The sequence below is a fragment of the Mya arenaria genome, chromosome 9 (genome assembly GCF_026914265.1).
Source record: "Mya arenaria isolate MELC-2E11 chromosome 9, ASM2691426v1".
Classification (NCBI taxonomy): Eukaryota; Metazoa; Mollusca; class Bivalvia; order Myida; family Myidae; genus Mya; species Mya arenaria.
The window spans coordinates 3,061,181-3,083,769 of NC_069130.1; the positions used below are offsets into that span (position 1 = coordinate 3,061,181).

The 22,589-nt window shown below is 33.1% G+C and overlaps 1 protein-coding gene across 1 annotated transcript; it reads left to right on the forward strand.

The window, feature by feature from the left end:
- The first annotated feature begins 4,928 nt into the window (after positions 1-4,928).
- On the forward strand, positions 4,929-21,622 carry LOC128202808 (guanylate-binding protein 2-like). The gene is made up of 9 exons (XM_052903959.1): positions 4,929-5,027; positions 5,409-5,457; positions 11,632-11,759; positions 13,538-13,647; positions 15,898-16,088; positions 16,878-17,152; positions 18,493-18,717; positions 20,248-20,344; positions 21,228-21,622. Exons 1-9 carry the CDS (start codon positions 4,929-4,931, stop codon positions 21,620-21,622), a joined length of 1,569 nt encoding a protein of 522 aa, XP_052759919.1.
- Positions 21,623-22,589: the final 967 nt, after the last annotated feature.

A 22,589-nucleotide genomic window follows, 5' to 3' on the forward strand; every position in this document is an offset into this window, starting at 1 on the left:
ACAGAAACCGCACCATATGAATACAAATGAAGCCTACCAGTTTCGGCATGAACAAAGTCATTTTGTGTTGTTGTTTTGACTTTAAGCACACATTTAACAAGTAGAGCATGAATGCGTTTGACGGCAATCCTTTTCGAGGTATCATTTGAGACACGGTAAATAAGTTCCTCAGGAGCTCTTCACAATGACCGCGTGTAATATTTGTAAATTTATTCAATTATATTTTTCAAACGAAATATTGATTGTATAGCTTGTCAGGAGACAGTTGTTGTTGCTAGCAGAACGGAACCACCTTTTGTAATAACTATTCCGTGATACATAAAGTTGCGGACTATATGTATAATATTATCGGCATAATGGAAACGTAAATTATCTGAAATTATCCCACCTTTCGGAAGATTTAAACGTTTGTTATGTCTAATTTGGACCTTTTATTTCCTCATGTTACAATTCCCATTGAGAATATTTAAATAATAATTGTATTAATCAATCACTTGATGCAGAAAATATGACTATGTCAAAGATAATACGAAACTTACAGTTGAGTGTAACCCTTGTTTTTAAAAGACCATACATTTATTTATTTCGTTAAAAAGCCTGCCTGTGATTCCAAGTATATATAAAATAGTATATCTTACAATATAATGAAAGGCATTTGAAAACTCCACAAATACGCAATATAGCTTTTTGTTTTGGTTAATAATATGAGTAATCAACCAATAAAATGCAAACAAATATCAATGGTTTCCATTTTTAACCTTACACAGCCTGTGAATCAATGTATACATGATAAAACTCTACCCATTGTATGAGACTTTCATCAATCAAACTTGTAAAACGTGTTGCCAAAACGTTGAACAATGTCACTTTCTGAAATGACTGACCTCATCCACGCTTCGCTTTTTTATAAATTGGAAAAAAATATACCCCTTTCCAATCTTTCTGGAGAAGCACCAAACTGTAAAATTATATTAATATTTTTCAATAATTTAAAATTAGAAAGCAGACAAAGGTAATTGGGTCAAAATTGACGTTTTAAACATCTTGTTTCTGTAGTTTTTCGCATAAATATCAAAGTGGATGTGCCTTTAAATATTTAAGATAATAACATGAGCTTAAATCATGAAAACCATATTGAGAGCGGTTATTAGTGTGAACATGTACAATTTTGAAGAGTATTCTTGAGATAAGCATTTGAGTGTATGCACTGTTTGGTTTCGTATAAACATTGAGCGTTTACCGAAAACTACAGTTTTTCTATATTGAAACTGAAAGGAATAATTTAGAGACCAACGATTATAATTTATATATCAATAAAGGTAAATATCATTTTATAATTTGTATCTGTCTACTTTACGCTTGTCTGCTTATTTTGCCTTCAATAATTTTATAAACACGTAGAAATTGAAATATTTTTCAACGAAGATTTAGTCATTTGATTTTGCACAAACAAAATGTTTAAATATACAAAAGTAATAAAATAGAGAAAATATACGTGTAATAAGATGAACTCGTCTGTTTTTAGAAGAAACTCAAACGAACTTCAACTTATTGTGAATAAAGGCCTACGGCACAGAATGAAGCATAACATAGCATGGTTAACAATAATGATGTCAGTGCCACACTGCTGTCTTCACATTGCGTCATAATTTGCGATAAATACAAAACGAAACCTGTTTAACAATAGATTTAGAATTGCTATTCATCGGATTTGTAGATTCTATTTTACTGAAGTGACCATTGTACAAATAAAATTATTTTTGATCCAAAATCTTTCAAAATCTATCGTAAAATTAGGTTAACTCCTTACTACATAAACGATATTTGTTTTACTCCTAAAGAAATGTTGTTCAAAATTAAATAAAACATTATTTTTTTTAAATATTTTAATTTTTAGAATTCCCCACCCATTTTTGAATTGTGCAAAGCCCTTAAGCCCTTAAGACCCAAGCGTTCTCGCATTCCAACAAACACGTCTTTCACTTACCGTTCTAAGATGGTTATCCTATTATTTATCGGAAATTCTATTTTGACGTGTTTGTGGTCCTTTTGTTGTGTCTGTATTTGTATATGCGGTGTTTATACTTTTATGACATTGACTTATTTTTTTAAAACAGTGTTTATTTGTTTTAATTTTCGAAATTTAGGCATATCCCTGAAGTTTTCATTTATGTTTTGAATATTAAAGTGTGTGGAGCAAATTCCTCTCTTCGCGCCGTACGTTATAATGGCTGCCAAGTAGTTCTAAAATAAATTTATGGTTTTTATATTAAACAGACAGTGACGCGGTAATGCTCGTCTTATCTTTAATTGTAGGTCAGTAATTTAAAAAGTTTCTTAAGTGTCGCAATGCTAGAAATATTGCGTTGTATCTTGATAAAGCAGACAAACGTGAACACAGTTAAAAAGCGACCACGCCGATTTACTTGATGCGTTTGTTCAAGCGTTGACATTGATGCAAACATAACTAAGCGGCAAAAAATATTTAAATTTGGTGCACGGTACATGTATTTGGATTTAAAGAAAACGGGGATATTGAACTTCTGTTGATGTAGAACTGAAATTTGTTTCGCTAGTTATGACTTGTGAAAATCAACAGCATCAGTGACTTGTCCCAACACAAATTTGGATATGCCCTGACTTTGTAAGTGTGGAATTGTCATGTTTATTGTAAAAGTGTTTTTTTTTTAAAAAAATGAATAAATACAAAATATCGGCAACGCATACCCGCAAGAAAAATAATGTATGAAAGTTAAAACATAGCACAATTTCTTAGTCACTTATTGTCAAGGGACTAGAACTTCGGGCATAGAAATATCGAATGACCGGGAATCACTCAATCAAAATCTATGTTTGTTATACATGTGTATGTATTGATTTTGAATAAGAATGCCACTAACATTTCATGATAAAGTCGTTTTCATACGATATTATTTTACGTAGATTTTATATGACAATATCTATTTTGAATCGTATATTTTTTTTCATATGGAAAGCATTGTTTGGAAACAGTCTCGGCGGCAGGTGTGCGTCAAGTCGTTGGTTTCCACTCAATTATTGTTTGGTCCTTTTTAAGTTCGCTATTTATTGAAATAGAAAACACTCGCTGAAAAGTTGAAGTAAAGTATAAGTTATAGTTATTGAGGTTGGTATAAAGCAAGTGAATTTGTGCGCAAGGTCAATATTGCTACCACTAAAAGTAGAAAACTGGTTTTCGCTCAATAACTCTAGTTTGCATATTATATAGCAAGCTCATGCGAATGTGTACTTTGGGATTGTATTAAGGGTCGCTGGGTCAAGATCGCTGTTCTTGATGATAAAAAGTTGGTATTAATCTATCACTTAAGTGAGCAATTACCTGTCATGATTTAATGTTTTATTTAAGGAATTTGGTTGAAATGATGTTGGGTCAAGGTCGCAGCTGCATAATATAAGAATATTAAACAGTTTCAGCTCAACAGCTTGATTTTAGACTGATGAACTGTGATGAACTTAATGTGAAGACGTTCCTTGATTTTGCATGTGGTGGTATTTAATGGCCAATGTTGCTGTATTTGGATTCGCCCTCCCCTTCAAAGAAGTCCTTATTACCGGATTTATAAAACACCTAGTGTCTGCTTATTATGAATTCATTAATATGACCCTAGGGCTAATGTTTGGATTTGAGATATTTAAAGCTAAATGAAGTATACTTAAACTTGTCCGTTTGACTTTTTGTGGGGTTTGGAAAAATACAATGAATACAAATAAGCTGAACATATTCACCCAGGATTGGTTTTATTCAGACAGTGAATTAAAGGCATCGGAAGTTTCTTCACACGATCACTTTTGTCTTCAATAAAAGAAATGATAAAGACTGGCATACATATGCGATTTTTAATCACTATGTTGTGTGTTATTTCTGTTTTAGTTTGGTAAGAAGTAAAAAAACTTATGTTGTTGCACTCATCGTTAAAATCAACGACTGTAAACCAAGTTATTACAACATTATATTAATCAATCTCAATAATACGATGTTATGCGAGAAGTTGGTCTTATGTTGTGCGGGAAATCAAAGGTCACTTGTCCTAGTTTGTATCCACCAACAAAATGCACTTGCACATTTCTTTGTTGCATTTCGCTTTGCTCTTCTGCTTAGCACAATGATTTGTTTTATGTCTGTCTCCCCAAATCATGGACATTTTGCATGGCCATATGTTTGTGTATCTTTATGTCTATTGCTATGTCTAGCTGTGCAATAAATGGCAGGCTCCTCGCGGGGATGTTTTCACAAAGTGATTTCCTTTTATTTTTTCGCATAGTGCACATTTTTGAAAATTGAATTTGTGACAATAATGCTGAGTTTATGAAATGAACACATAACAAAGAAGGCATAAATATGAATAAGATAATAGTTTCTCATCATGTAAAAATGATTTTCATGATATTGTATGATGATTGCAATTTAAATGGAGAGTGTTCATTTGATAATAACGTTGATGGCATGCCTTAAAACATTTCATACAGTATGTTCACGTTAGAGAGCAAGCAAAGTAAATTTTGTTTAAGTTTGACCATACCATAACTTAGAGATAAAACTGAAATATTGTTCTGAGACATTATGAGTCGAGATGCCGTTTATCACCGAAACCGACTTTGGAAAACATAGATTAAAAAACAATGAAATATGAGAGTTGACTTGAAAATGTCCTAAGAAGACGACCATGTCTCGAATGACGACGATTCGGACGTCGACGCCAGACAACATAATTATTATACGTCTGCCACGCTAAGTTATAAAAACAGGGGTGTTAATAATTTATAGAATTAAGGTTATATCACGACATACTAGGCAGGACATTGTTAAGAAGCTGCAGGTATGTTAAGGTAATCATAGGCGTACGAATACTAAATATCAAATTTCTTGTTGTTTCCTTTGCAGACCAATTATGGCTTCGAATGAAAATTCTACTGATTCGCCCGCCAGCAGGGATTTTAAGGCTACGCCTAAAATATTTGAGCGAAAAATCAAGGGGGAACCAGTACAAGTAAGTTAAATATATGTTTGGGTTAAAAGACTATCGTATTGTAATATACAACTATTCTTAATTATTATTAATCTTTCGATTTGCTGCGTCGACGTTTTGTTTTATTATAATATATATGTTTGCTCGCTTCTTATTATTCACATAGCTCTCGTGCATAAATCATAATACCCGACATTTTGCATTAAACGTTGATTTAAGACTCTTCACCAAGCATGTATTTCGATCATTCCTGGACCAGCTTTAGTGAATAAACAACACATGTTTTGCGAGTTGTGTGTTTATATCGTGGTGACGTCTTATCAAACCACACAACGTCTTTTTGTATTTTTCATTCAATCAAGATTTTATATTTTTTTATATCAATGTACTATACTTTTTCAGACAAAAAAGATAGACAATCTAAATAAAGCCACGCCTATGAAAAGACCTGGTAAGTACATGTTTTGTAGAACAAGAAATATAATATGGAACACATTATATACATCAACGCTTTAATGAGTATGTACTCAAATTTATTTTCATAGCAGTTACAAAGTACAGGATTAATTATGAAATCAGGAACGAGAGTTTATATTTCTGATTATTGTTAAGATGGAAATATTGTTTTTATAGTAGTGTTTTTTTTTGCTTACCTGAGCACGTGTGTTTAATGGTGAGCTGTTGAGATAGGGGACTAACGTCGTTCGTCAAATAGTTTCTCCTCCTATACTAATTAGCAAATACCAATATTATTTCACAGGAAAGTTGGTCGTTTAGATTCCTTAGAATAATGGTTCCATGAAGAACTGCTATGGAAACTAAAATGGAAAAATAATCTCTCCTCAAAAAGCACTGGCCAAATTTCAAAACGACTTCACAGAAAGGTGACCTTATGAAATACTTTGGAAATCCTCTTCTTTGAAAATGCTGGCAATATTTAAGTTAAAATAAGTTCACAGCAATGTTCCTTAGGATACCCTTTTTCAAATTCCTTCAAGTCATCAAAACTTAGTCTAAAAGGAAAATGGGCTAGTTCCCAATATATGACTATTTGGAAAAGTTTGAACATGTTCAGTTCACTGAAATGTTCCTAAGGTGACCATTATGAAATTTAAGTCATGTTTGTTCGTTTGTAAACTTCGTCACTATATGACTTTTCTCTAATTATTTGCATAATTGGAAAATATGTTTCTCTTAAACCGCAAATCCAACTATTTGATATATAGTCCCTTGTAGTTGATCTTTACCAAGATTATTCCGAAAACGTCCCTGGTGACGAAGCGCCGACTCCGCACCGGGATTCATATGTTTTCTATATACTTATTAGGAAAAATTTTAAAATATTCTTCGCTGAAACTTTGATTTTTGGTATGTAGCTATACGTTGTTGTTCAAATAATGACATCAAAGCTTCCCCGCTCTAGTGGACTCAGTCATATTTATATGGTAAAATCTTGGAAAAAAATAATTCTGAAACCTCAATGCGCAGACCCTTGATATTTGCAATATATGGTGAACTAGGACGGTACCCTCTATATGTTACTAGACATATACGAATTGTTAAATATTTTCTTAAACTGTATCAATTTAAAAGAGACAATTGCATTTTATACAATACATTGCAAAGCCTTCGATATGATGCGGAAAATAACGCAAATTCAAACAATTGGTGTTCTAATGTACGCACTATATTACAAAATGCAGGATTCAATGAAGTATGGTTATATCCGGAGTCGATTAATATTGATTATTTTATTCCTTATTTTAGAAGAAGGTTAATCGACTCGTTTATTGGACATTGGAAAAATGATATAAACTCATTAAGTTCACTAGTGTTATACAGAGAACTAAAATGCACTATACATAAGTCATCGTATATAGATAAATTGTATAGCTATAGACTTAGGAATATTATTGCTAGATTAAGATTGTCCTCTCATATGTTAAATGTTGAAAGAGGAAGATATGTTAATATTGAAAGAAATCAACGTAAATGTGTTTTATGTGTCCATAATGATATCGAAGATGAATATCACTTTGTTTTGATTTGTCTGAAATATAATGACATTAGGAAAAAATACATAACTAAATTTTACTATGCAAGACCAAGCATGTTTAAATTCATTCAATTATTAAACTCGGAAAATGCTGCATGTCTACGAAAACTAGCTTTGTATTGCAAACATGCTTTTAAGCTACGATATACTGCTTTGAATAATAATGCTTAACTTTTAACATGTTGAAATCATTGTTAGTTCATATATGTATATATGTGTAATGCACTCTCGCAGTTATCAACTATTGCCATGCCATGTGTTATGTTATTGTAACAACGATGAACTGTATATGTTCAAGTTAACAATAAATTTTCTGTTCTGTTCTGTTCTGTTCTGATATTTGGTATGTAGTTTCATGTAGTTGTCCTATTCCAATTATGGCCCTCGGTCTAAAGTGGCCCGTCCCGAGGATCTCGAATTTTCTGTACATTGATATGAAATAACTTTAAAAATCTTCTTCTGTATAACTGCAGATCCAAGACCTTTGATGATTGGTATGTAAGCTCATGTGTTGACCGTTTACCAATATTGTTCAAATAGCGATTCTGGGATAAGGCTGGCCAATCCCCAAGATTTTCTGATTACCAATATAGTAAAATCTTTGAATATCTTTCTCTGAAACCGCAAGGTCCAGACCATTGATATTTGGCACGTTGACTTTGTTCTTGGGATCAAAACCAAATTCGCCCAAGAAAACCCATGTTTTCTATATACTTGATATTTGGTATGCAGTTTTATGTAGTTGTTAGTAACTGCATTCATCAATATCAACCAAGTAATCCTTAAACAACCAATGCCTTTCTTAGCAACCAATTAACTCCTTAAGAACTACATAATTACTGAGCAATTCATTCTTTCCTTAGCAACCAATCACTTCAGAAGTAACCTCTGTCTTCCGTAACAAACAATGACCTCCTTCGCAGCCGATGACCACTCACTAACAAAGCAACCAGTAATTTCCTTCGAAACTTATGAATAAGTCAGCAACCAATGTCTTCATTATCAACCAACGACCTCATTAACAACCAATGATTCCTTGGAAACCACTGAATACCTTAACAACCACTTACTAAGCAACTTATTGTTTCCTTAGTAACCACTGACTTCATTAGCAACAAATGGATACCTTACCAACCAATATTTCCCGAGCATCCACTCACTTACCTTTTAACCAATTGATTCCTTTGCAACTGATGACTTTCTCAGTAAATCCTTTCTTACTTAGCAACCAAGGATTTATTTTGCAACCATGACTTCCTTACCATCTAACTTTATTCATAGAAGGAAAAGGCCTCCAAAGGAAATAATGGTTTCCTTAGAAACCAATGGTTTTTCTTAGCAACTAAAAACTTGTTTAGCAGCCACTAACTTATATCAATATCAACCAATGGGTTTAAGCAACCTTTCATGACTTTCTTTGCGAACAAACATTTCCTTAGCAACCACCTATTTCCTTAGCAACCAAGGACTTTCCAAGCAAAAAATGATTTTTTTACCAATTACACTTATGCATAACAACCAATGACTTCCTTTGTATTCTTTGGCAAATAATGATAAATTACGTTCAGCCATAGCAATGACCCCTTTTTCAACCAATGACTTCCAGAGCAACCATTGACTATCTTAGCACCTTTGCAACCACTTATTACCTAAGGCACCAATGACTTCCTTATTAACCTACCTATGACTTCCTACGCAACCACAAACCTCTTAAGTAAGCACTTACTTTCTTGCAACAACCAGCTCACAATGTCTTCACTTCCATAGAAATATTTTTCTTTACAAGGACCAACCACCTTACCAACAATCAAATAACTCGGCAGTCACTTACAGCGCGAGCAGCAATATACCTTAGTAACAACTGACGTGTTGGTCATTGAAATCAAGTAAGAAATTATAACCCTGCTTTGGGCATAAATTCCTCATGCTCAAAGACAACTCCGGCAATTTTCTCAGGGTGAATAATAATCAGCTGTTAAAACACCCTTTTTCCATTTTAGATCCATCACCACAAACGGTACTAACAGAAAATGAGTCGCCGTCTCGAGAAATGTACGTATACTCAAAATTAACATCATTCATATCCATAATAATGTATGGAGACCACCAATCGTTTCGTTTGTCAATCCTGTCATTTACATCCAAAAAAATGAAGTAGTCTTTGATTCTTGTTACGTGATTAATGATGATTAAGGTTAATCGTAGCCAGCTTTAAATCACAAACTGTTCAATAATCTCCAGATAAGGTCATACACCAAGCAAACAAACTAGATTATTTTAAATGTATTCTATATCAATTCATATTCTACGTTTATATAATGAATATCAAAACAACTTTTTAATGAACAGGTTAACACATTTAGTACGTTTTAAAGAAACTAATTAATATGAAAGATTCAAAAATAATAATTGAATAACTCATATACTGTATGAAGCTCTTGTTATCAGCACTTGTCATTTTTATATTTCATTGCATCACTGTTAACTCAATCAATCAGATGCTAAAGGTTCATTGAACGTTAAAGTTAAACAGATACTTTATCCGAGATAACGACCATTTGAGTGTTTCTTTGTCATTCTATCGTGTACAACTTATAATAAACGAGGGTCTTTCAAAAAAATATGTTTAATGGTAGTTGCCATGCAATCCCCAATACACGATACACGACATTGCTTCGCCCTTTCCACTTACTATTCATTCCTTGCTTTAACTGTGCGGTATTGTTAATGGGTAAGATAACCACTACTAAACCAATGTAAACCTAATTTGGATAATATACTTAGTCAAATTGATTAATTAAGAAATTTGATTTTGTTTTCATTCGAATTACCGCATTTCTCGAATTTAACCTCTAAAATGAAATGCTGTAATTGCACGTACCGGATCAACACATGTGAATGTATCACGACGAATGCATATAACTAAAATTAAAACGAATCAAAGACCTTGCAACATTGCCATATTCAGTTCTTTATTTCCTATAGTTTATGTCAACGGTTCGAAAGATGCGTTTTGTAATTAGATATTAGTAAAACGCGCTAAAAAAACATTTCGTAGCGGTAGCACTTGATACTTGATTTGCACAAGTGCCGCCTATCGCATGCACTTCATTACAGAGGAAGTTAGAAACAAAACAGTTGAGTATCACATTCAAAACCAGATTTCTTTTGGTAAAAACACCTGCTGTAAAGGGAAAGCGAAAACAATATTTTAAATCGTTGTTTGGTCATTTTAAATTACTGAAAAAGGCTTTTTTATTCATGGCATCTGCAATAAATTATAATTTCTTAGCTCATGTGAACATGACCACGTACTTCCTACAATCATCGTCACTTTCCAAAGCGTCGATGTACTGTTATCATGTTGTTGTTTCCTTTGTAGACCAAAGCCCAGTTTAGAAAGTGAATTATCAACAAAGTTACAATCGCTTCCACCAAAACCACCCCAGTGAGTTCAATTCATTTAACTATCCAAATATGTACTGAATGGTCGTTGAAAATTGCAACATAATGCAGTGTATTGTCTGCCGCATTTGAGATGGGTTGATAAAGCAATTGCGCGATACGGTACACATGCAAAAATGTACCTAAAATAATATTTTGAAATACATCAGTCTAGATATGCCTAAACATTGTCATATTTAGGTATCTGTCGACGCATGATTCCAGCGTTTTCAAAGAACCGCAATGCCTAATACGCGCAAGAGAAGAAAATATACTTGAAGTATGCGATGGTGTGCTTGACGAAATATCCCGCATAGACAAACCATGTGTTATTGTGTCCATTGCGGGGTTATATCGAACAGGAAAATCGTATTTGATGAATAGACTTGATGACGCACAAAAAGGTACTTATTGTATCCAAAAGAGCTTTACAATAACAAGTTTGTGTAACCAATAAAAATAATATACATTTTAAGGGTAACTTCACACTGGTAGTTTTTTAGCTCCGTTTGTTCTTCCCCGAAAAATAGCTATCGAGGTGTTTGGAACATCATTTCACCTTAAATGATGCAACTATACAGAATATAACCATCTATTTCAACAAACAATTAAGAAAATACGATGATAATTATGTACATATTGTAAACACGTGGCGTTGTTGTTTTATTTCATTATTTGACCTTTGTCATTTTTTTTCGGAGTGGCTTTCATATTTTGGTTTCGGTTGGCGTTTCATATGCAATATATGTTTAAAATATTTTTGAGGGCAAGAAAAGTTTTCTCATTCATTTCGTTTCCGATTAAGAAAATAACAGAAATCTAAATGTAACAGTTTTCAGATTTTGTTTTGTATAAAATAGCACATTTTGTATACGGTTATATTGTATAAAGCTCATATTAAATCCTTACAGATTCGGTTCGATTTTGTGTACAGATTTTCGTTCTTTATCATATGTCATTTGCTGGTATGTTAACATGTGTCAGTGTGTGTCTCGTTGAGTGTCAATCGGGCTTTGATCATGCTTCTCTTAAGCTAGCTTATGGATAATATTAGACTGCTAAGCACATCCATATAGTTTTCTTTGTTTAAATAACAAGCAAATATATAATATATCTATGATGCAGGTTTTGCACTCGGTTACACAATACAGTCAACAACGAAGGGCATCTGGGTTTGGTGTAGAGTCCACCCTGAACAAAAAGACACTGTTCTTATACTTCTGGACACCGAAGGATTGGGGGACGTTGAGATGGTAAGCGCTGGGAATTTTCATCATGAACTTTGTTCGGCACACTATTACACTTGCATTTCTAATGCGAGCACAAAAGACCCTGAACACAGTCATATTCAAATGTGTTCCCATGTTTGTGTTAGCCTAAGTAAATCATCTACAATGTTGGCCATTTGACAGCAGCCCCAAGCAATGTCCGTTTCAAACGGTTGAATGTCGCTCCGGAGTCCACCATACCGAATGTCGTTTGCGGAACGTAAATGTCCATGATTAGGTTGTGAATGCTGCTATCTACCTGGATTGTACTAACGCGTTGTTGCCAATATACTATGCTGAGATCAATTTTGGTGAAGTACCAGTCAAGCTTTTAATTTGGCTGATCACGGTGATCATGGCCCCTGTGTCCAAACTTGTGACTCCATTGAGCTTTCTGAAATCAATATAAAACTATTGGTGGGGTCCTCCTTTTTTCACCGTCAATGCAGGCGAGTCCTACTTGGACTACGCTGGTACTATTAACTCATGAACATTAGCTGAACCTCTGTATGCACGTCACTCCTTTATACGAATAGGTTTATCCGTAGTGGGCAAATTGTTATGCTCAGCCTGATTTGTTTTCCCTGGGTAATATGTGATACTAGTTACTTAGACCCTCAGCCCCCAACCCTTTACCTAAAACTGTTGGGCAGATATTCACATGTGAGCACATCTCCAGCTGTTCCAGTTGAGTATATCGAACGAATCTGCATCGTCCACGGCTCGAACTGTGATGCCAACTCTTTAACAGCCATGCGTGCTGTAATCAGTTGCTCAGGTCTCTCCTCATTCTGACTTTGTGGGGTTTATGTATTTCTACATGACGTTGCCCATTTTAGAGTAGAAACTGGCCGATATGAGCATTTCACTTAATTTCATAGAACATGAAAGGATTCGACCCACGGTTTAAACTGTAATCAATTTTGGACGTTTATGTATATCCAACCAAATAGACATTTAGTGAGATATCTATCAAAAACGGCTGTTGAATTTTCAAAAAGAGGAACAATGTTCTATTAAATGAATAGATTATTTTTCATACAATTTTATGTCTTAGCTTTTATCTAATATTATTATATATTCTATTTGAATGTGTTTTTAATAAGCAGTTGCGTAGCTACATATAGGTGTTGTAGGCCTGGGCCTACAACTTTTTTGAAAAAACAACAACACTTTAAACAACACAAAAGTTTGTTTTATTTCAACCAAAGCAAGTTTGGTGTTTATTTAAACTACGTGCATGGTGTATTACTTGATTTTATAGTTATCATTGCAAATACAATTGAGTGTGTTTTATGTGCAAATAAAAGTCCCCAACCCCACATGGACTTATCGGGCCTACACGTTTTTTATGCCCTAGCTACGCCCTAGATAAGGCATCTCTTTTTCATTTTACCTTGAACTATGGATATAACAATTAGGAATATTTATTATTTTCCATGAATTTTATTTATTTATAGTATTTTAATTTGATTATTTCTTGGATTTTTTTTATACATAATAAAAAAACAATTCCAAATTGATCGAATCCAATCTAAATACAAACACTTTACTATCGAATACAGATATTATGTGTGTGTTAAAAACATTTATGTATAAAATAAAATAAATTTATTCTATCTGACATCAGTAACGGAAAAAGGGACACTTAATAATGCAGAGCTAATTTCACTGCACATGACGTCATATTCAGTTGTTCTGCCATTGTTGTTAATGTCAAAGTGTTTTTAATATAATCTCTATCTTCTTTTTGATGTACTTAGGGTGATCCAAACCACGACAACCGCATACTCACACTTGCTACATTGCTGTGCAGCACCCTAGTGTACCACATGAAGGGAGCGTTTGATCAGGACGCTGTTAACAAACTCACGTATCCTTTCTCTTTCATTTTTTTATGTTTTCGATACGAATTATTTTTGACAACATTTTTAATGTAGACATTCATTGCTGTATTCCATTCTTTGATTATCAATTTAATGCGAAGGCATTCAAAGCTATGTAACACAGACATATTAAACACAAGAAAAAACAACGTTACTCACCAACTCATCCCTTGAGTGAAACAAAACAAACTAAAGGAACATAATTATCCAGTACTCAGACACCAACTATGATAAGGTTGTGTAGCAAATATTAAAGCTCTGTTGCCAAATAGTCACACAAAAATTACCCTAGTATTACAAGTCAACGTTTTGAAGCAAATTGTATTTCCTTCGTATTCAGTAAATATGGAGGGGAATCACTGCAAATGTAATTTATTGTGAGGGTCGTTGTAAATATAACGTTTGTGTACAATGTCAAATGTCCTACTACGTCTTCAATGATGCTTCATATTTGTTTTAGAATTACAAATATGTTTGATTTAAATGGCAGAAAAGTTATGAAGTCGTCATAATTCATTAAATAGAATTTGAAATAAAATAAAATTTGTAACAGTTCAAATGGTTCTTGGGACTATTTTTATGTTACTGGACCTACTTCAAGCACGCTTTGAAGCATACTCCACGCAATTGTTACTTCCCTTCAAGGGCAGCCGTATTATATCTTTACTTGATTCTGTTGTCAATATGACATTGGTGTCATTTGTATTTCTTTTTAAGAGAGCCAAAATTGTGGTCATTGTTATTCTTACTCTCACGATTCAGGTAACAATCTGTCTTCTTTTCACAAAATCTTGGTGAAACGTAGCGAATCGCGGGCACATACGGAATTTTCATAAATATGCATTAATTTTGTATCAAAGTTACTGTCTCTGCTTAAATTGCCTTCAGTCCATATTGAATTATTAAACTTTATAATCAAAATGTATTGAAATGTTTTAAATATGGGTCATATTACCCTGATTGAAAAATACGTTTTTATTTACTCAATGATAATTTTGTACCTATACTACATATTATACTTTGGCGGTCATCTTGGGTTTATGTATGGTCTGGAGTATGTCATATGCATATTGTAGTATACCAATGCACTATCGAAGATATAAAGAACTAACGATCGAATAAAGATTACATTGTTTGCAACAAATTCATCAACAACTACTTTGTCAGTTTTGTTTGTTTCGGTGGCCAGTTTGGACGCCATGATGGCTTACATACTGAATAAATTTAATTTGAATTTAATTGAAAGTTTATTTTTAGAAATCATAAATGAACAATTTAAATTAACATACAATTTAAAGCAAGTTGTCAATTTGGTAAACTTTTGCGATCTTTGCCACCATCTTTGATATAAATAAATACCAATTGTGACGCGAACTTTCTTGTATAAGAGGGTCCAGGCTCCCTTAATATGCAAGACTATTTGCTATAATATTTTCTATTTCCATGCAAGGTTTTACTAAAATACCCCATTTAGCATTTTGGAAATATGCTGTTTCAACACTCATGATAAATGATTTGACATTTAACACACTTTAAATTCTCACTTTAGGCTATAATTAAACATGGGTAATAACGGTAATGATTGCCGTAAACTTTATCGGGTAAAACTTATATATTGCGTCCTTAAAGGAAATGAAATTTTAACAAGGGAGAAGTTCACATATGGATATTTTAAAGATTTCAGTATTTAACTTATAACTCGTTGGAGCCTTGCATTAATAATTGTATTAAACAAACGTGTGTTATGCCTGCATATATTCATTTTATAGTAAGTTGAAATGAAAATTCACCATATCGTGTGAATATTTAATTATTTTTGCGTTGATCCCCCTCCATGAGTAAAAAGCTAGCAAATATATTCATTGCATCATAAACTTACTCCCAAGGAATCAAAATTCTCTTAAAATATGTTCAGTATTTGTAAAATACTCTCAAGAATTCACGTTTAGGAAAGTGGGACTGTCAATGTTTTCTTTTATTTTGCTTAAGAAAATAACTTTCAAGTAATATAAAACAACGTATTATCCGTCCCTTTTTTGAAACAGTTCACATAGCTGATTACCATTAATTATGTACAAGGAGGTCGCTGATATGGCTCCAAGATTAGTATCTCCTAAATACCACCCAGATAACAGAATCAAGAATGAGTCAATTTTGCTTATTCATGTCTTCATAACCGAGTTGAATTAAATAAGTAGACACTTAACTGTCGTTATGATTTTACCTTAATGATACAGATTTGTGTCTGAAATGTCGAAAAACATCAGATTTGGCAGAAGATGTGATGAAGATAACCTTCTTTTGCAAAGCGTCCTTCCTGGGTTTGTGCTTGCTTTAAGAGATTTCTCGCTGAAATTGATCAAAGATGGAAGGCAGATTTCATCAGACGAGTATCTTGAAGAGAGCCTGGCATATAGAACGACAAAAGGTGTATATTTCAACAAAACCTGTGAATGCATCCGGAAATTCTTTCCCCAAGACAAACGAAGATGTTTTGCGTTTCCAGCGCCCGGAGATATTGACGTTTTAGACAACTTTGAAAACCTTACATTCCAAGACCTTACGAAGAGATTTCAGACCGTTACAACAATGTTTGTGTCGTATATCTACAGTCAGGGACCAAAGCAACTCCAAGTTAGCAAACCAGTCAACGGATCTAGTCAGTAATTTAAAACATGTTTAAACAAACATTAGAACACGATTTAGTTTATGATTTCGAACGTATGTAAAGTTACGTACTGAATGTCTTTATATATATATATATATACATAAATTCCGTGCTAGTTTTATTTGATGGCATGTTGTTCTTAAAGCGAAATAAACACCTATTCACTCTGTTTATACCTTTTTAGTGCAATATATTTGATTGGTTCATCGCCCGTTGATTTACGAATCACTTTACTAAACTAAACGTTTGGTGCCAGTTGAGCCGGTGTGATTGTGTCATATTTTGTCGTAATTTTTTTTACCGGATATATGGTGTACCGCGTAAATGCTTTCATATCGTTGCGTTATTGTATTGTCTGTCGACATATATAAAAACAGCAAGATGTTGATAACAAAATACTCGCATGTGCACTGTTTATAAAAGCGCACAAGGATTATGCTTTCTTACAATTGTACATTGATATAAGCCTGTATTTCCAAAATATTTCTCTGAAGCATAAACTAACTTTTTTACGAAAGCCATAGACTTTCAAATTAGTTCATTTTGCAGTGTTTGCCACGCTTACCAGAGAATATGTGGACGCTCTTGCAAATGGAGCTCTGCCTGATGTTGACGATGCTTTTGCACTGGTTGCTAAAATCGAAAATGAGAGAATTAGAGACAAATGCATGAACATGTTTCGATCCGGAATAAATGATATAAAGTTGCCTCTTCCATCAAAATCGCTGGATAAACGTGTCAAGGAAATCCAATGTTCTGCGCTTGAATACATGCGTACAAATGCTGTCCGGGATGTCGCCAATGTTGTTGAAAAGGAAGCCCAGGTTTGTCATCCATGTTTACAAGATAGTACATTTATGTTAATGTGACATGCACAGCTTGGCAAACATAAAGGTAAACTGTAGTTTTAACCAAGTGTTAATTAGGGAATAAAGGAAGTCGTGTTAATACGGGCTTGAATTCCAGCGCTGGAATGTAAGTCCTTCTATTGTTGATGTGTAAAACGGACTACTTCATATTTTGCCGCAGTGATGCTTTTGTTTGTTGTTTTTTTGTTCAGCTAATTGTAACCAGAAAAATGTGTGGATTTATTGCTAATATAAGGTGCGTGCCAGCAAGTAAGCAAATTGTACATATTCGGGATGGGGTCTGTTAACCTGGAAATTGAAATACCCGAGTTACATGTTTATGCATGTAAAAATGTATTTATGCTTATTCTTTGAACATAGTTAAATATTTTATCGGGAACTATATTCCATTGTCGTATGAAGCAAACAGTGACGTGTTCAGTAAATATTTTTAAACAAAATATTTATAAAAAACGATTTATATGACTGTATTTGTCCGCATATCAAGATATAGATGAAGGCAATTAAGGTTCAAAGGGGATTTTGCCCCTCCCAAAATGATTTTCGCGAAATATTTATCTTTAAACATCATTAAAGGGCTGTATTTAGTCCTCGGTACATGTTTAATAATAAGAAAATAACACCATGCCGTTCGTCATTTAACCATACAATTGACCATAAAGGGGATCATAATACATTTATTAAAAATGCACATTTTAGTTTATTCTTTACAAACAACCTTTGACAAACAACCAGGCAGAATATGGTTCCCAGTTGTGATATTTCTATAGCCATTTCAGCGTTCGCGATAAAATCAGCTTGCGACAAATAAATACGCAAATTAGAATTAGAATCATTGCTATTATTATTGTTCAATGAAAACTTTTCTTTATTTTTCTGCTTGTTAGATATTCTTCTTATGCAAATGGGTACTTTTTTCAAATATATAGTTTTAAGGTGAAATAAATGGAACAACTGAATTTTTAATCATGATTTTTTAGAAAAAATCAATATGTACTCATTTCTCATTCAATCCTTCTGTGTCTCACTTTATGCTTTTTGTATCACTTAACTATAGCAAGTCATGCAATAATGCTTCAAGCCACTGGAAGCAGCGCCTTATTTCATTTTATCGTTCTATTTTTAAATAAATTTCATAGTGTTGTTATGGAAGAAACTGAAAGAATTCATAATCGGTTGTTGTTTTTAAATAGTTTTAATAAAACTCACAATTTTGACATTTTGAGCCGGTTTTGTATTTTTATCTATGACTCGTTTTTAAACCATTATTTACATATAGCTTATGTTATTTACAGATGGAAATGGATTTGTTCTCGCAACAGTTTCAAAGTCAAAATGAAGAGGAAATAGAAAAGCACTGTACAAACGTAATAATAGGTTTGCCATCCTTCAGCAACTTACAAGCGGGGTTGAAAAACAAAGGTTACATCGTCCTCGGTGGCCATAGAAAATTCAAACGAGATGTCGACATGGTCAGGCAGGAGTACGAGCAAGCTCTTCGGGATTATGAACCAAGAGAGGTAAATTATATTCGTATTATCGGATGTGTCGTTTTTCTTCAAGAAAAATACCTATTGATACAGATTTCGTACATAAATATAATTCAAATTCTGGCCAAATGTTTTGATATTAAATTGATTTCGTAAGCTCATCTCTGCACGACATTCTCGTGGTGAGTTACCATTTTCTGTTGTGCGACGTCTATTTTGGATATTAACAAGTTCCCCTCTTCAACCACTCGGTGCAATCGACATATCTGGAGCGCTCTTTAGTAGTAATTTTTAAGATAATTTCACTGATGAAACAACATAAAAATGGTCCCAAAAAAAGTTTGACAGATTGTTGAAATAATTTAACTTGAATAATATTAACCGTAATTTCTTATCTTTATTTTATATTTTGAGGCTCTGTATAGCAGTATTCAATAACAGTTTTAGCTGGTTCTTAGAACGATGTAACTAATCCAATCACTTGCTGTTAAACCAGACCAACAGAGTGAATAAAGTCAATGATGTATGGCCATAAGATTATCTTTAGTTGTATAATGATAACCACCCATGTACAATTTTTAAACGAACTTCATTAATGTTCTTCGATGATCTTACCTATGGCCTACGTACCATAACTTTTGATATTTTGGCATTCCTTCGTATTTTAGAAACTACGACATTTGGATTCCGACTTTGTATGCAGCTGGTGAATTTTAATATTTCCATTGTACGACCTTGACCAATAACGCTGGAACTGCCATTTCAGTTTAAAACGGTTGCATAGGTCAGTTGTTATGAAAGGGACACCATCAGTTTCTTATAAAAGTGATTTAAAGTTACCCTTATCTCCCGCATACAGGCACGTGGCCCGAAAGGTAGAAATACCAAAATTGTAAATTTACAGCTCAGTTGATTCGGTTGGTTGAGTAGGCTGAATTTTAAGATCTGACGGAAACTTTTTATTCCAAACCTTAAACTTTGTGCCGTTGATAAATAAATATTTATGTACGTTCTGATATACACACAAAATTAAAGGTCGACTGTATAGCTCCATATTCGTTGTCTAAATTCGAAACGAATTGGCCTTGGCTTCTTTGGTATAAACGATAATGTTCTTTTATAGCATTGTTAAATGTTGCATTATCGTCTTTCTTGAAGACACAGTAAAAATCAGTTATCAAAGTGCAAGCAATGTCAACTCGAAAATAAACTAAACTATTATCACAAAAGGTAGCGTTTACTGTCAAAACTTTACTCCGGCGAGCGATTTAAACCATATTGACTCTTGTGTATTCTTTTTTATGTTGACTGTGTATTCTTTTCAAATTAATTATTGTTTTAACGTTTTTTAAGTATATTAATGATAAGGAAAAAACTACGTTGATATACTTGCTGAATGGTTTCAGTCATAATCAGCAGGTAATTTGAAATATAGTCCATACTAAAAACAAGTTATTTTAAAATAATGTTTCAAATACTTATTATTTATATATACACAATTATTTAGAACATGGCCAATAACGGTGCTGTGCCCACCACAAAATTCATTATTTATTTCAGATCGGAGTGGTTTTGAGCAATTTCGCAAGCCAACTTGTTCCAGAGGAAAATAAAATCCTTGAAAACAACTATGAGCTTACTAAGGATGAAAAAAAGAGTAAATAATTTAAAATCTGTATCTATAATAAGGACTGGTTGTTCTGCTGATTAATACTTGTATGTTTATTACCTGATAGCCCAATATAATTTGGGTGAAATTTAAAAGAGTATTTGCTGACTGATTACTAATAATAAATGACCAAAGAAAAACGCTAGAAATAAAGTTACTGCGGTATATAAAAAATCTTTATTTCAACTAAAACCGCTCGTGCAATGCCCTATTTTACTATAGTTTTAAAACAAAAGATCATACAGTTACTCTGTAATATATGTTTGACCTTTGTTTTGAGTCGTGTCGTTAGGGTGGTTATATATTAAGTTAGATTTTTGACCTTCGGATAAAGTTTGCCTTACCCTGTTTGATTGATATGACTTACCTCGTATATTCCTATACCGTATATATAAATGTGTCGACAGGTTCGTTTAAGGCAAAAGGAATCGCCTCAATACAAAACTTGCTTCAATAAAATCAAGTCGTGTATTTAATGTTCCATTTTGGCAAACATATTAAATTAATCCTTTCCTAAATGTTGAATTTAAGTAAAAAAGCGCTCAAGCACAGTTGCCAATTGTTTTAACAAGTCTAATTTAACGGCTTGTCCATTTACTAAATAGGTTAGCTATCCATAATGCGTTTCGTTTCTTAGTTAAGTGTAAGTTGCAGTACTTGTTTTTATTACAACAAATTTACATATTTTGTTTTTTCACTTCGACTCCTGTCAACGACCAAACAACGACTTACTTAAATCTTATAATCACATAACTCTTTGTAAGAATTTCTATAATTTTGCAGTACAAATGGTTTCTCCCAATGCAATCGTGGTGTAATTTGAAAAAGTTATTATCTTTACATGGTTGATAATAATTGCATTTATGATTAGGGGAGAAAGAAGAAAATGCAAAATCAATGGAACGAATGAAGGTTGAAATGGCAGAAGCAAATCAGCAGGCTTTAGATAAACTACAGAAGGATCTGGATGAGCAACAGATGAAGCTAAATGCAGAGCGCGAAAGGCGAGATAAAGAAGAACAAGATAAAATGCTAGATATACATACTAAAATTGTGTCTCTTGAAGCAAACAAGGATGATCAGAAGAAAATACTTGATCAAATTACAGTATTGCAGATTGAAACCAGAAAACAAAGAGAAGAAGGAAATGAAAAGCTCGATGCGATGCATAGAAGTGCAAAGGAAGAACGGGAAAAAATGAAGAAGGAACGGGAGCGAAAAGACCCGTTTATATTTAAAAATGTGTGGAATGCAATTTTTCAATGACACACGTTTTCTTTTTTAAGGAATCCACGAGTTTTCGAACATTATTCTAGAAAAACGTACTTTTCTCTTTTAATGTTGAAATTACTCTTTTTCCGATTAAAAAGTCAGTTTTCTCACAAGATATTTTATCAAGAGTGTTGCTTTTGTAAGTCCTATGCATAATTCATTTCTACAAAATTTTAATTTCTTTAAAATTTCATGTCTAAGATTATATTTAAGTGTAACTTACATCTCACTATAATAGTTTATTTCCAAGAGTTGTATAGCTTTTCGTCCAAAGAGCATTTGAGCCATTATTTGAACGTTACTTTTAAAATGTCGAGTTAAAATCGTTCTTGTATGAAGTTGAAATCGTGCAGTTGAAACCATTTTAAATCGTGAATAGTTGAAATGTCACTCTTGGTCTTTTGTAGAAAATGCCCTTATAAAAGGTCCGGGTGTCAAAGTCACAGACTGAATCGTTGTTGTGTTAGATATATCCTTATGGTTGCAGGCATTATACATATTCATTTTCAATGTTGTTTTAGAGAATAGGCAAAGTGAATACTTTATTTAGAATTAATTTGTTCTATTAGTTAGTGCAGACGCTGATGTAGTTCTATTTGCACGTGTTTGCAAAATTGTTTCTGTAGTATGTAAATGATTTATTGTATGATAAGTGCATCATTGTATTATGACATTTTGATAATATTTAAAAAATCGACGCTTATGTATAGAACATATTTTGAAACAACAACCAATCTTCTTTATTATCTTCATCAAAAACATCAGTTCCAGAATTTGAACATTGGGTCTGAAGCCAAAAAGAAAACCAGTTTTCAAGGAACTATTTTAGTATATTTCACTTAACAGAAATTGGCAGTGTCTGCATTACTGACATGGCCGTTAATTTTAATCAAAAATATAAAAATCCATAAATTACTATAACTGTGTGTACTAATAAGTCCTGTCAGGATCCCTTGTCAAT

What these genes read in the sequence shown, in the direction of transcription:
- LOC128202808 (XM_052903959.1), top strand. Translation starts at nt 4,929, where the DNA reads ATGGCTTCGAATGAAAATTCTACTGATTCGCCCGCCAGCAGGGATTTT. An exon ending in GGCATATAGAACGACAAAAG is followed by an intron (nt 16,089 to 16,877) that starts GTGTATATTTCA and finishes TTCATTTTGCAG; the next exon opens with TGTTTGCCACGCTTACCAGA. An exon ending in TACTAAGGATGAAAAAAAGA is followed by an intron (nt 20,345 to 21,227) that starts GTAAATAATTTA and finishes ATTTATGATTAG; the next exon opens with GGGAGAAAGAAGAAAATGCA.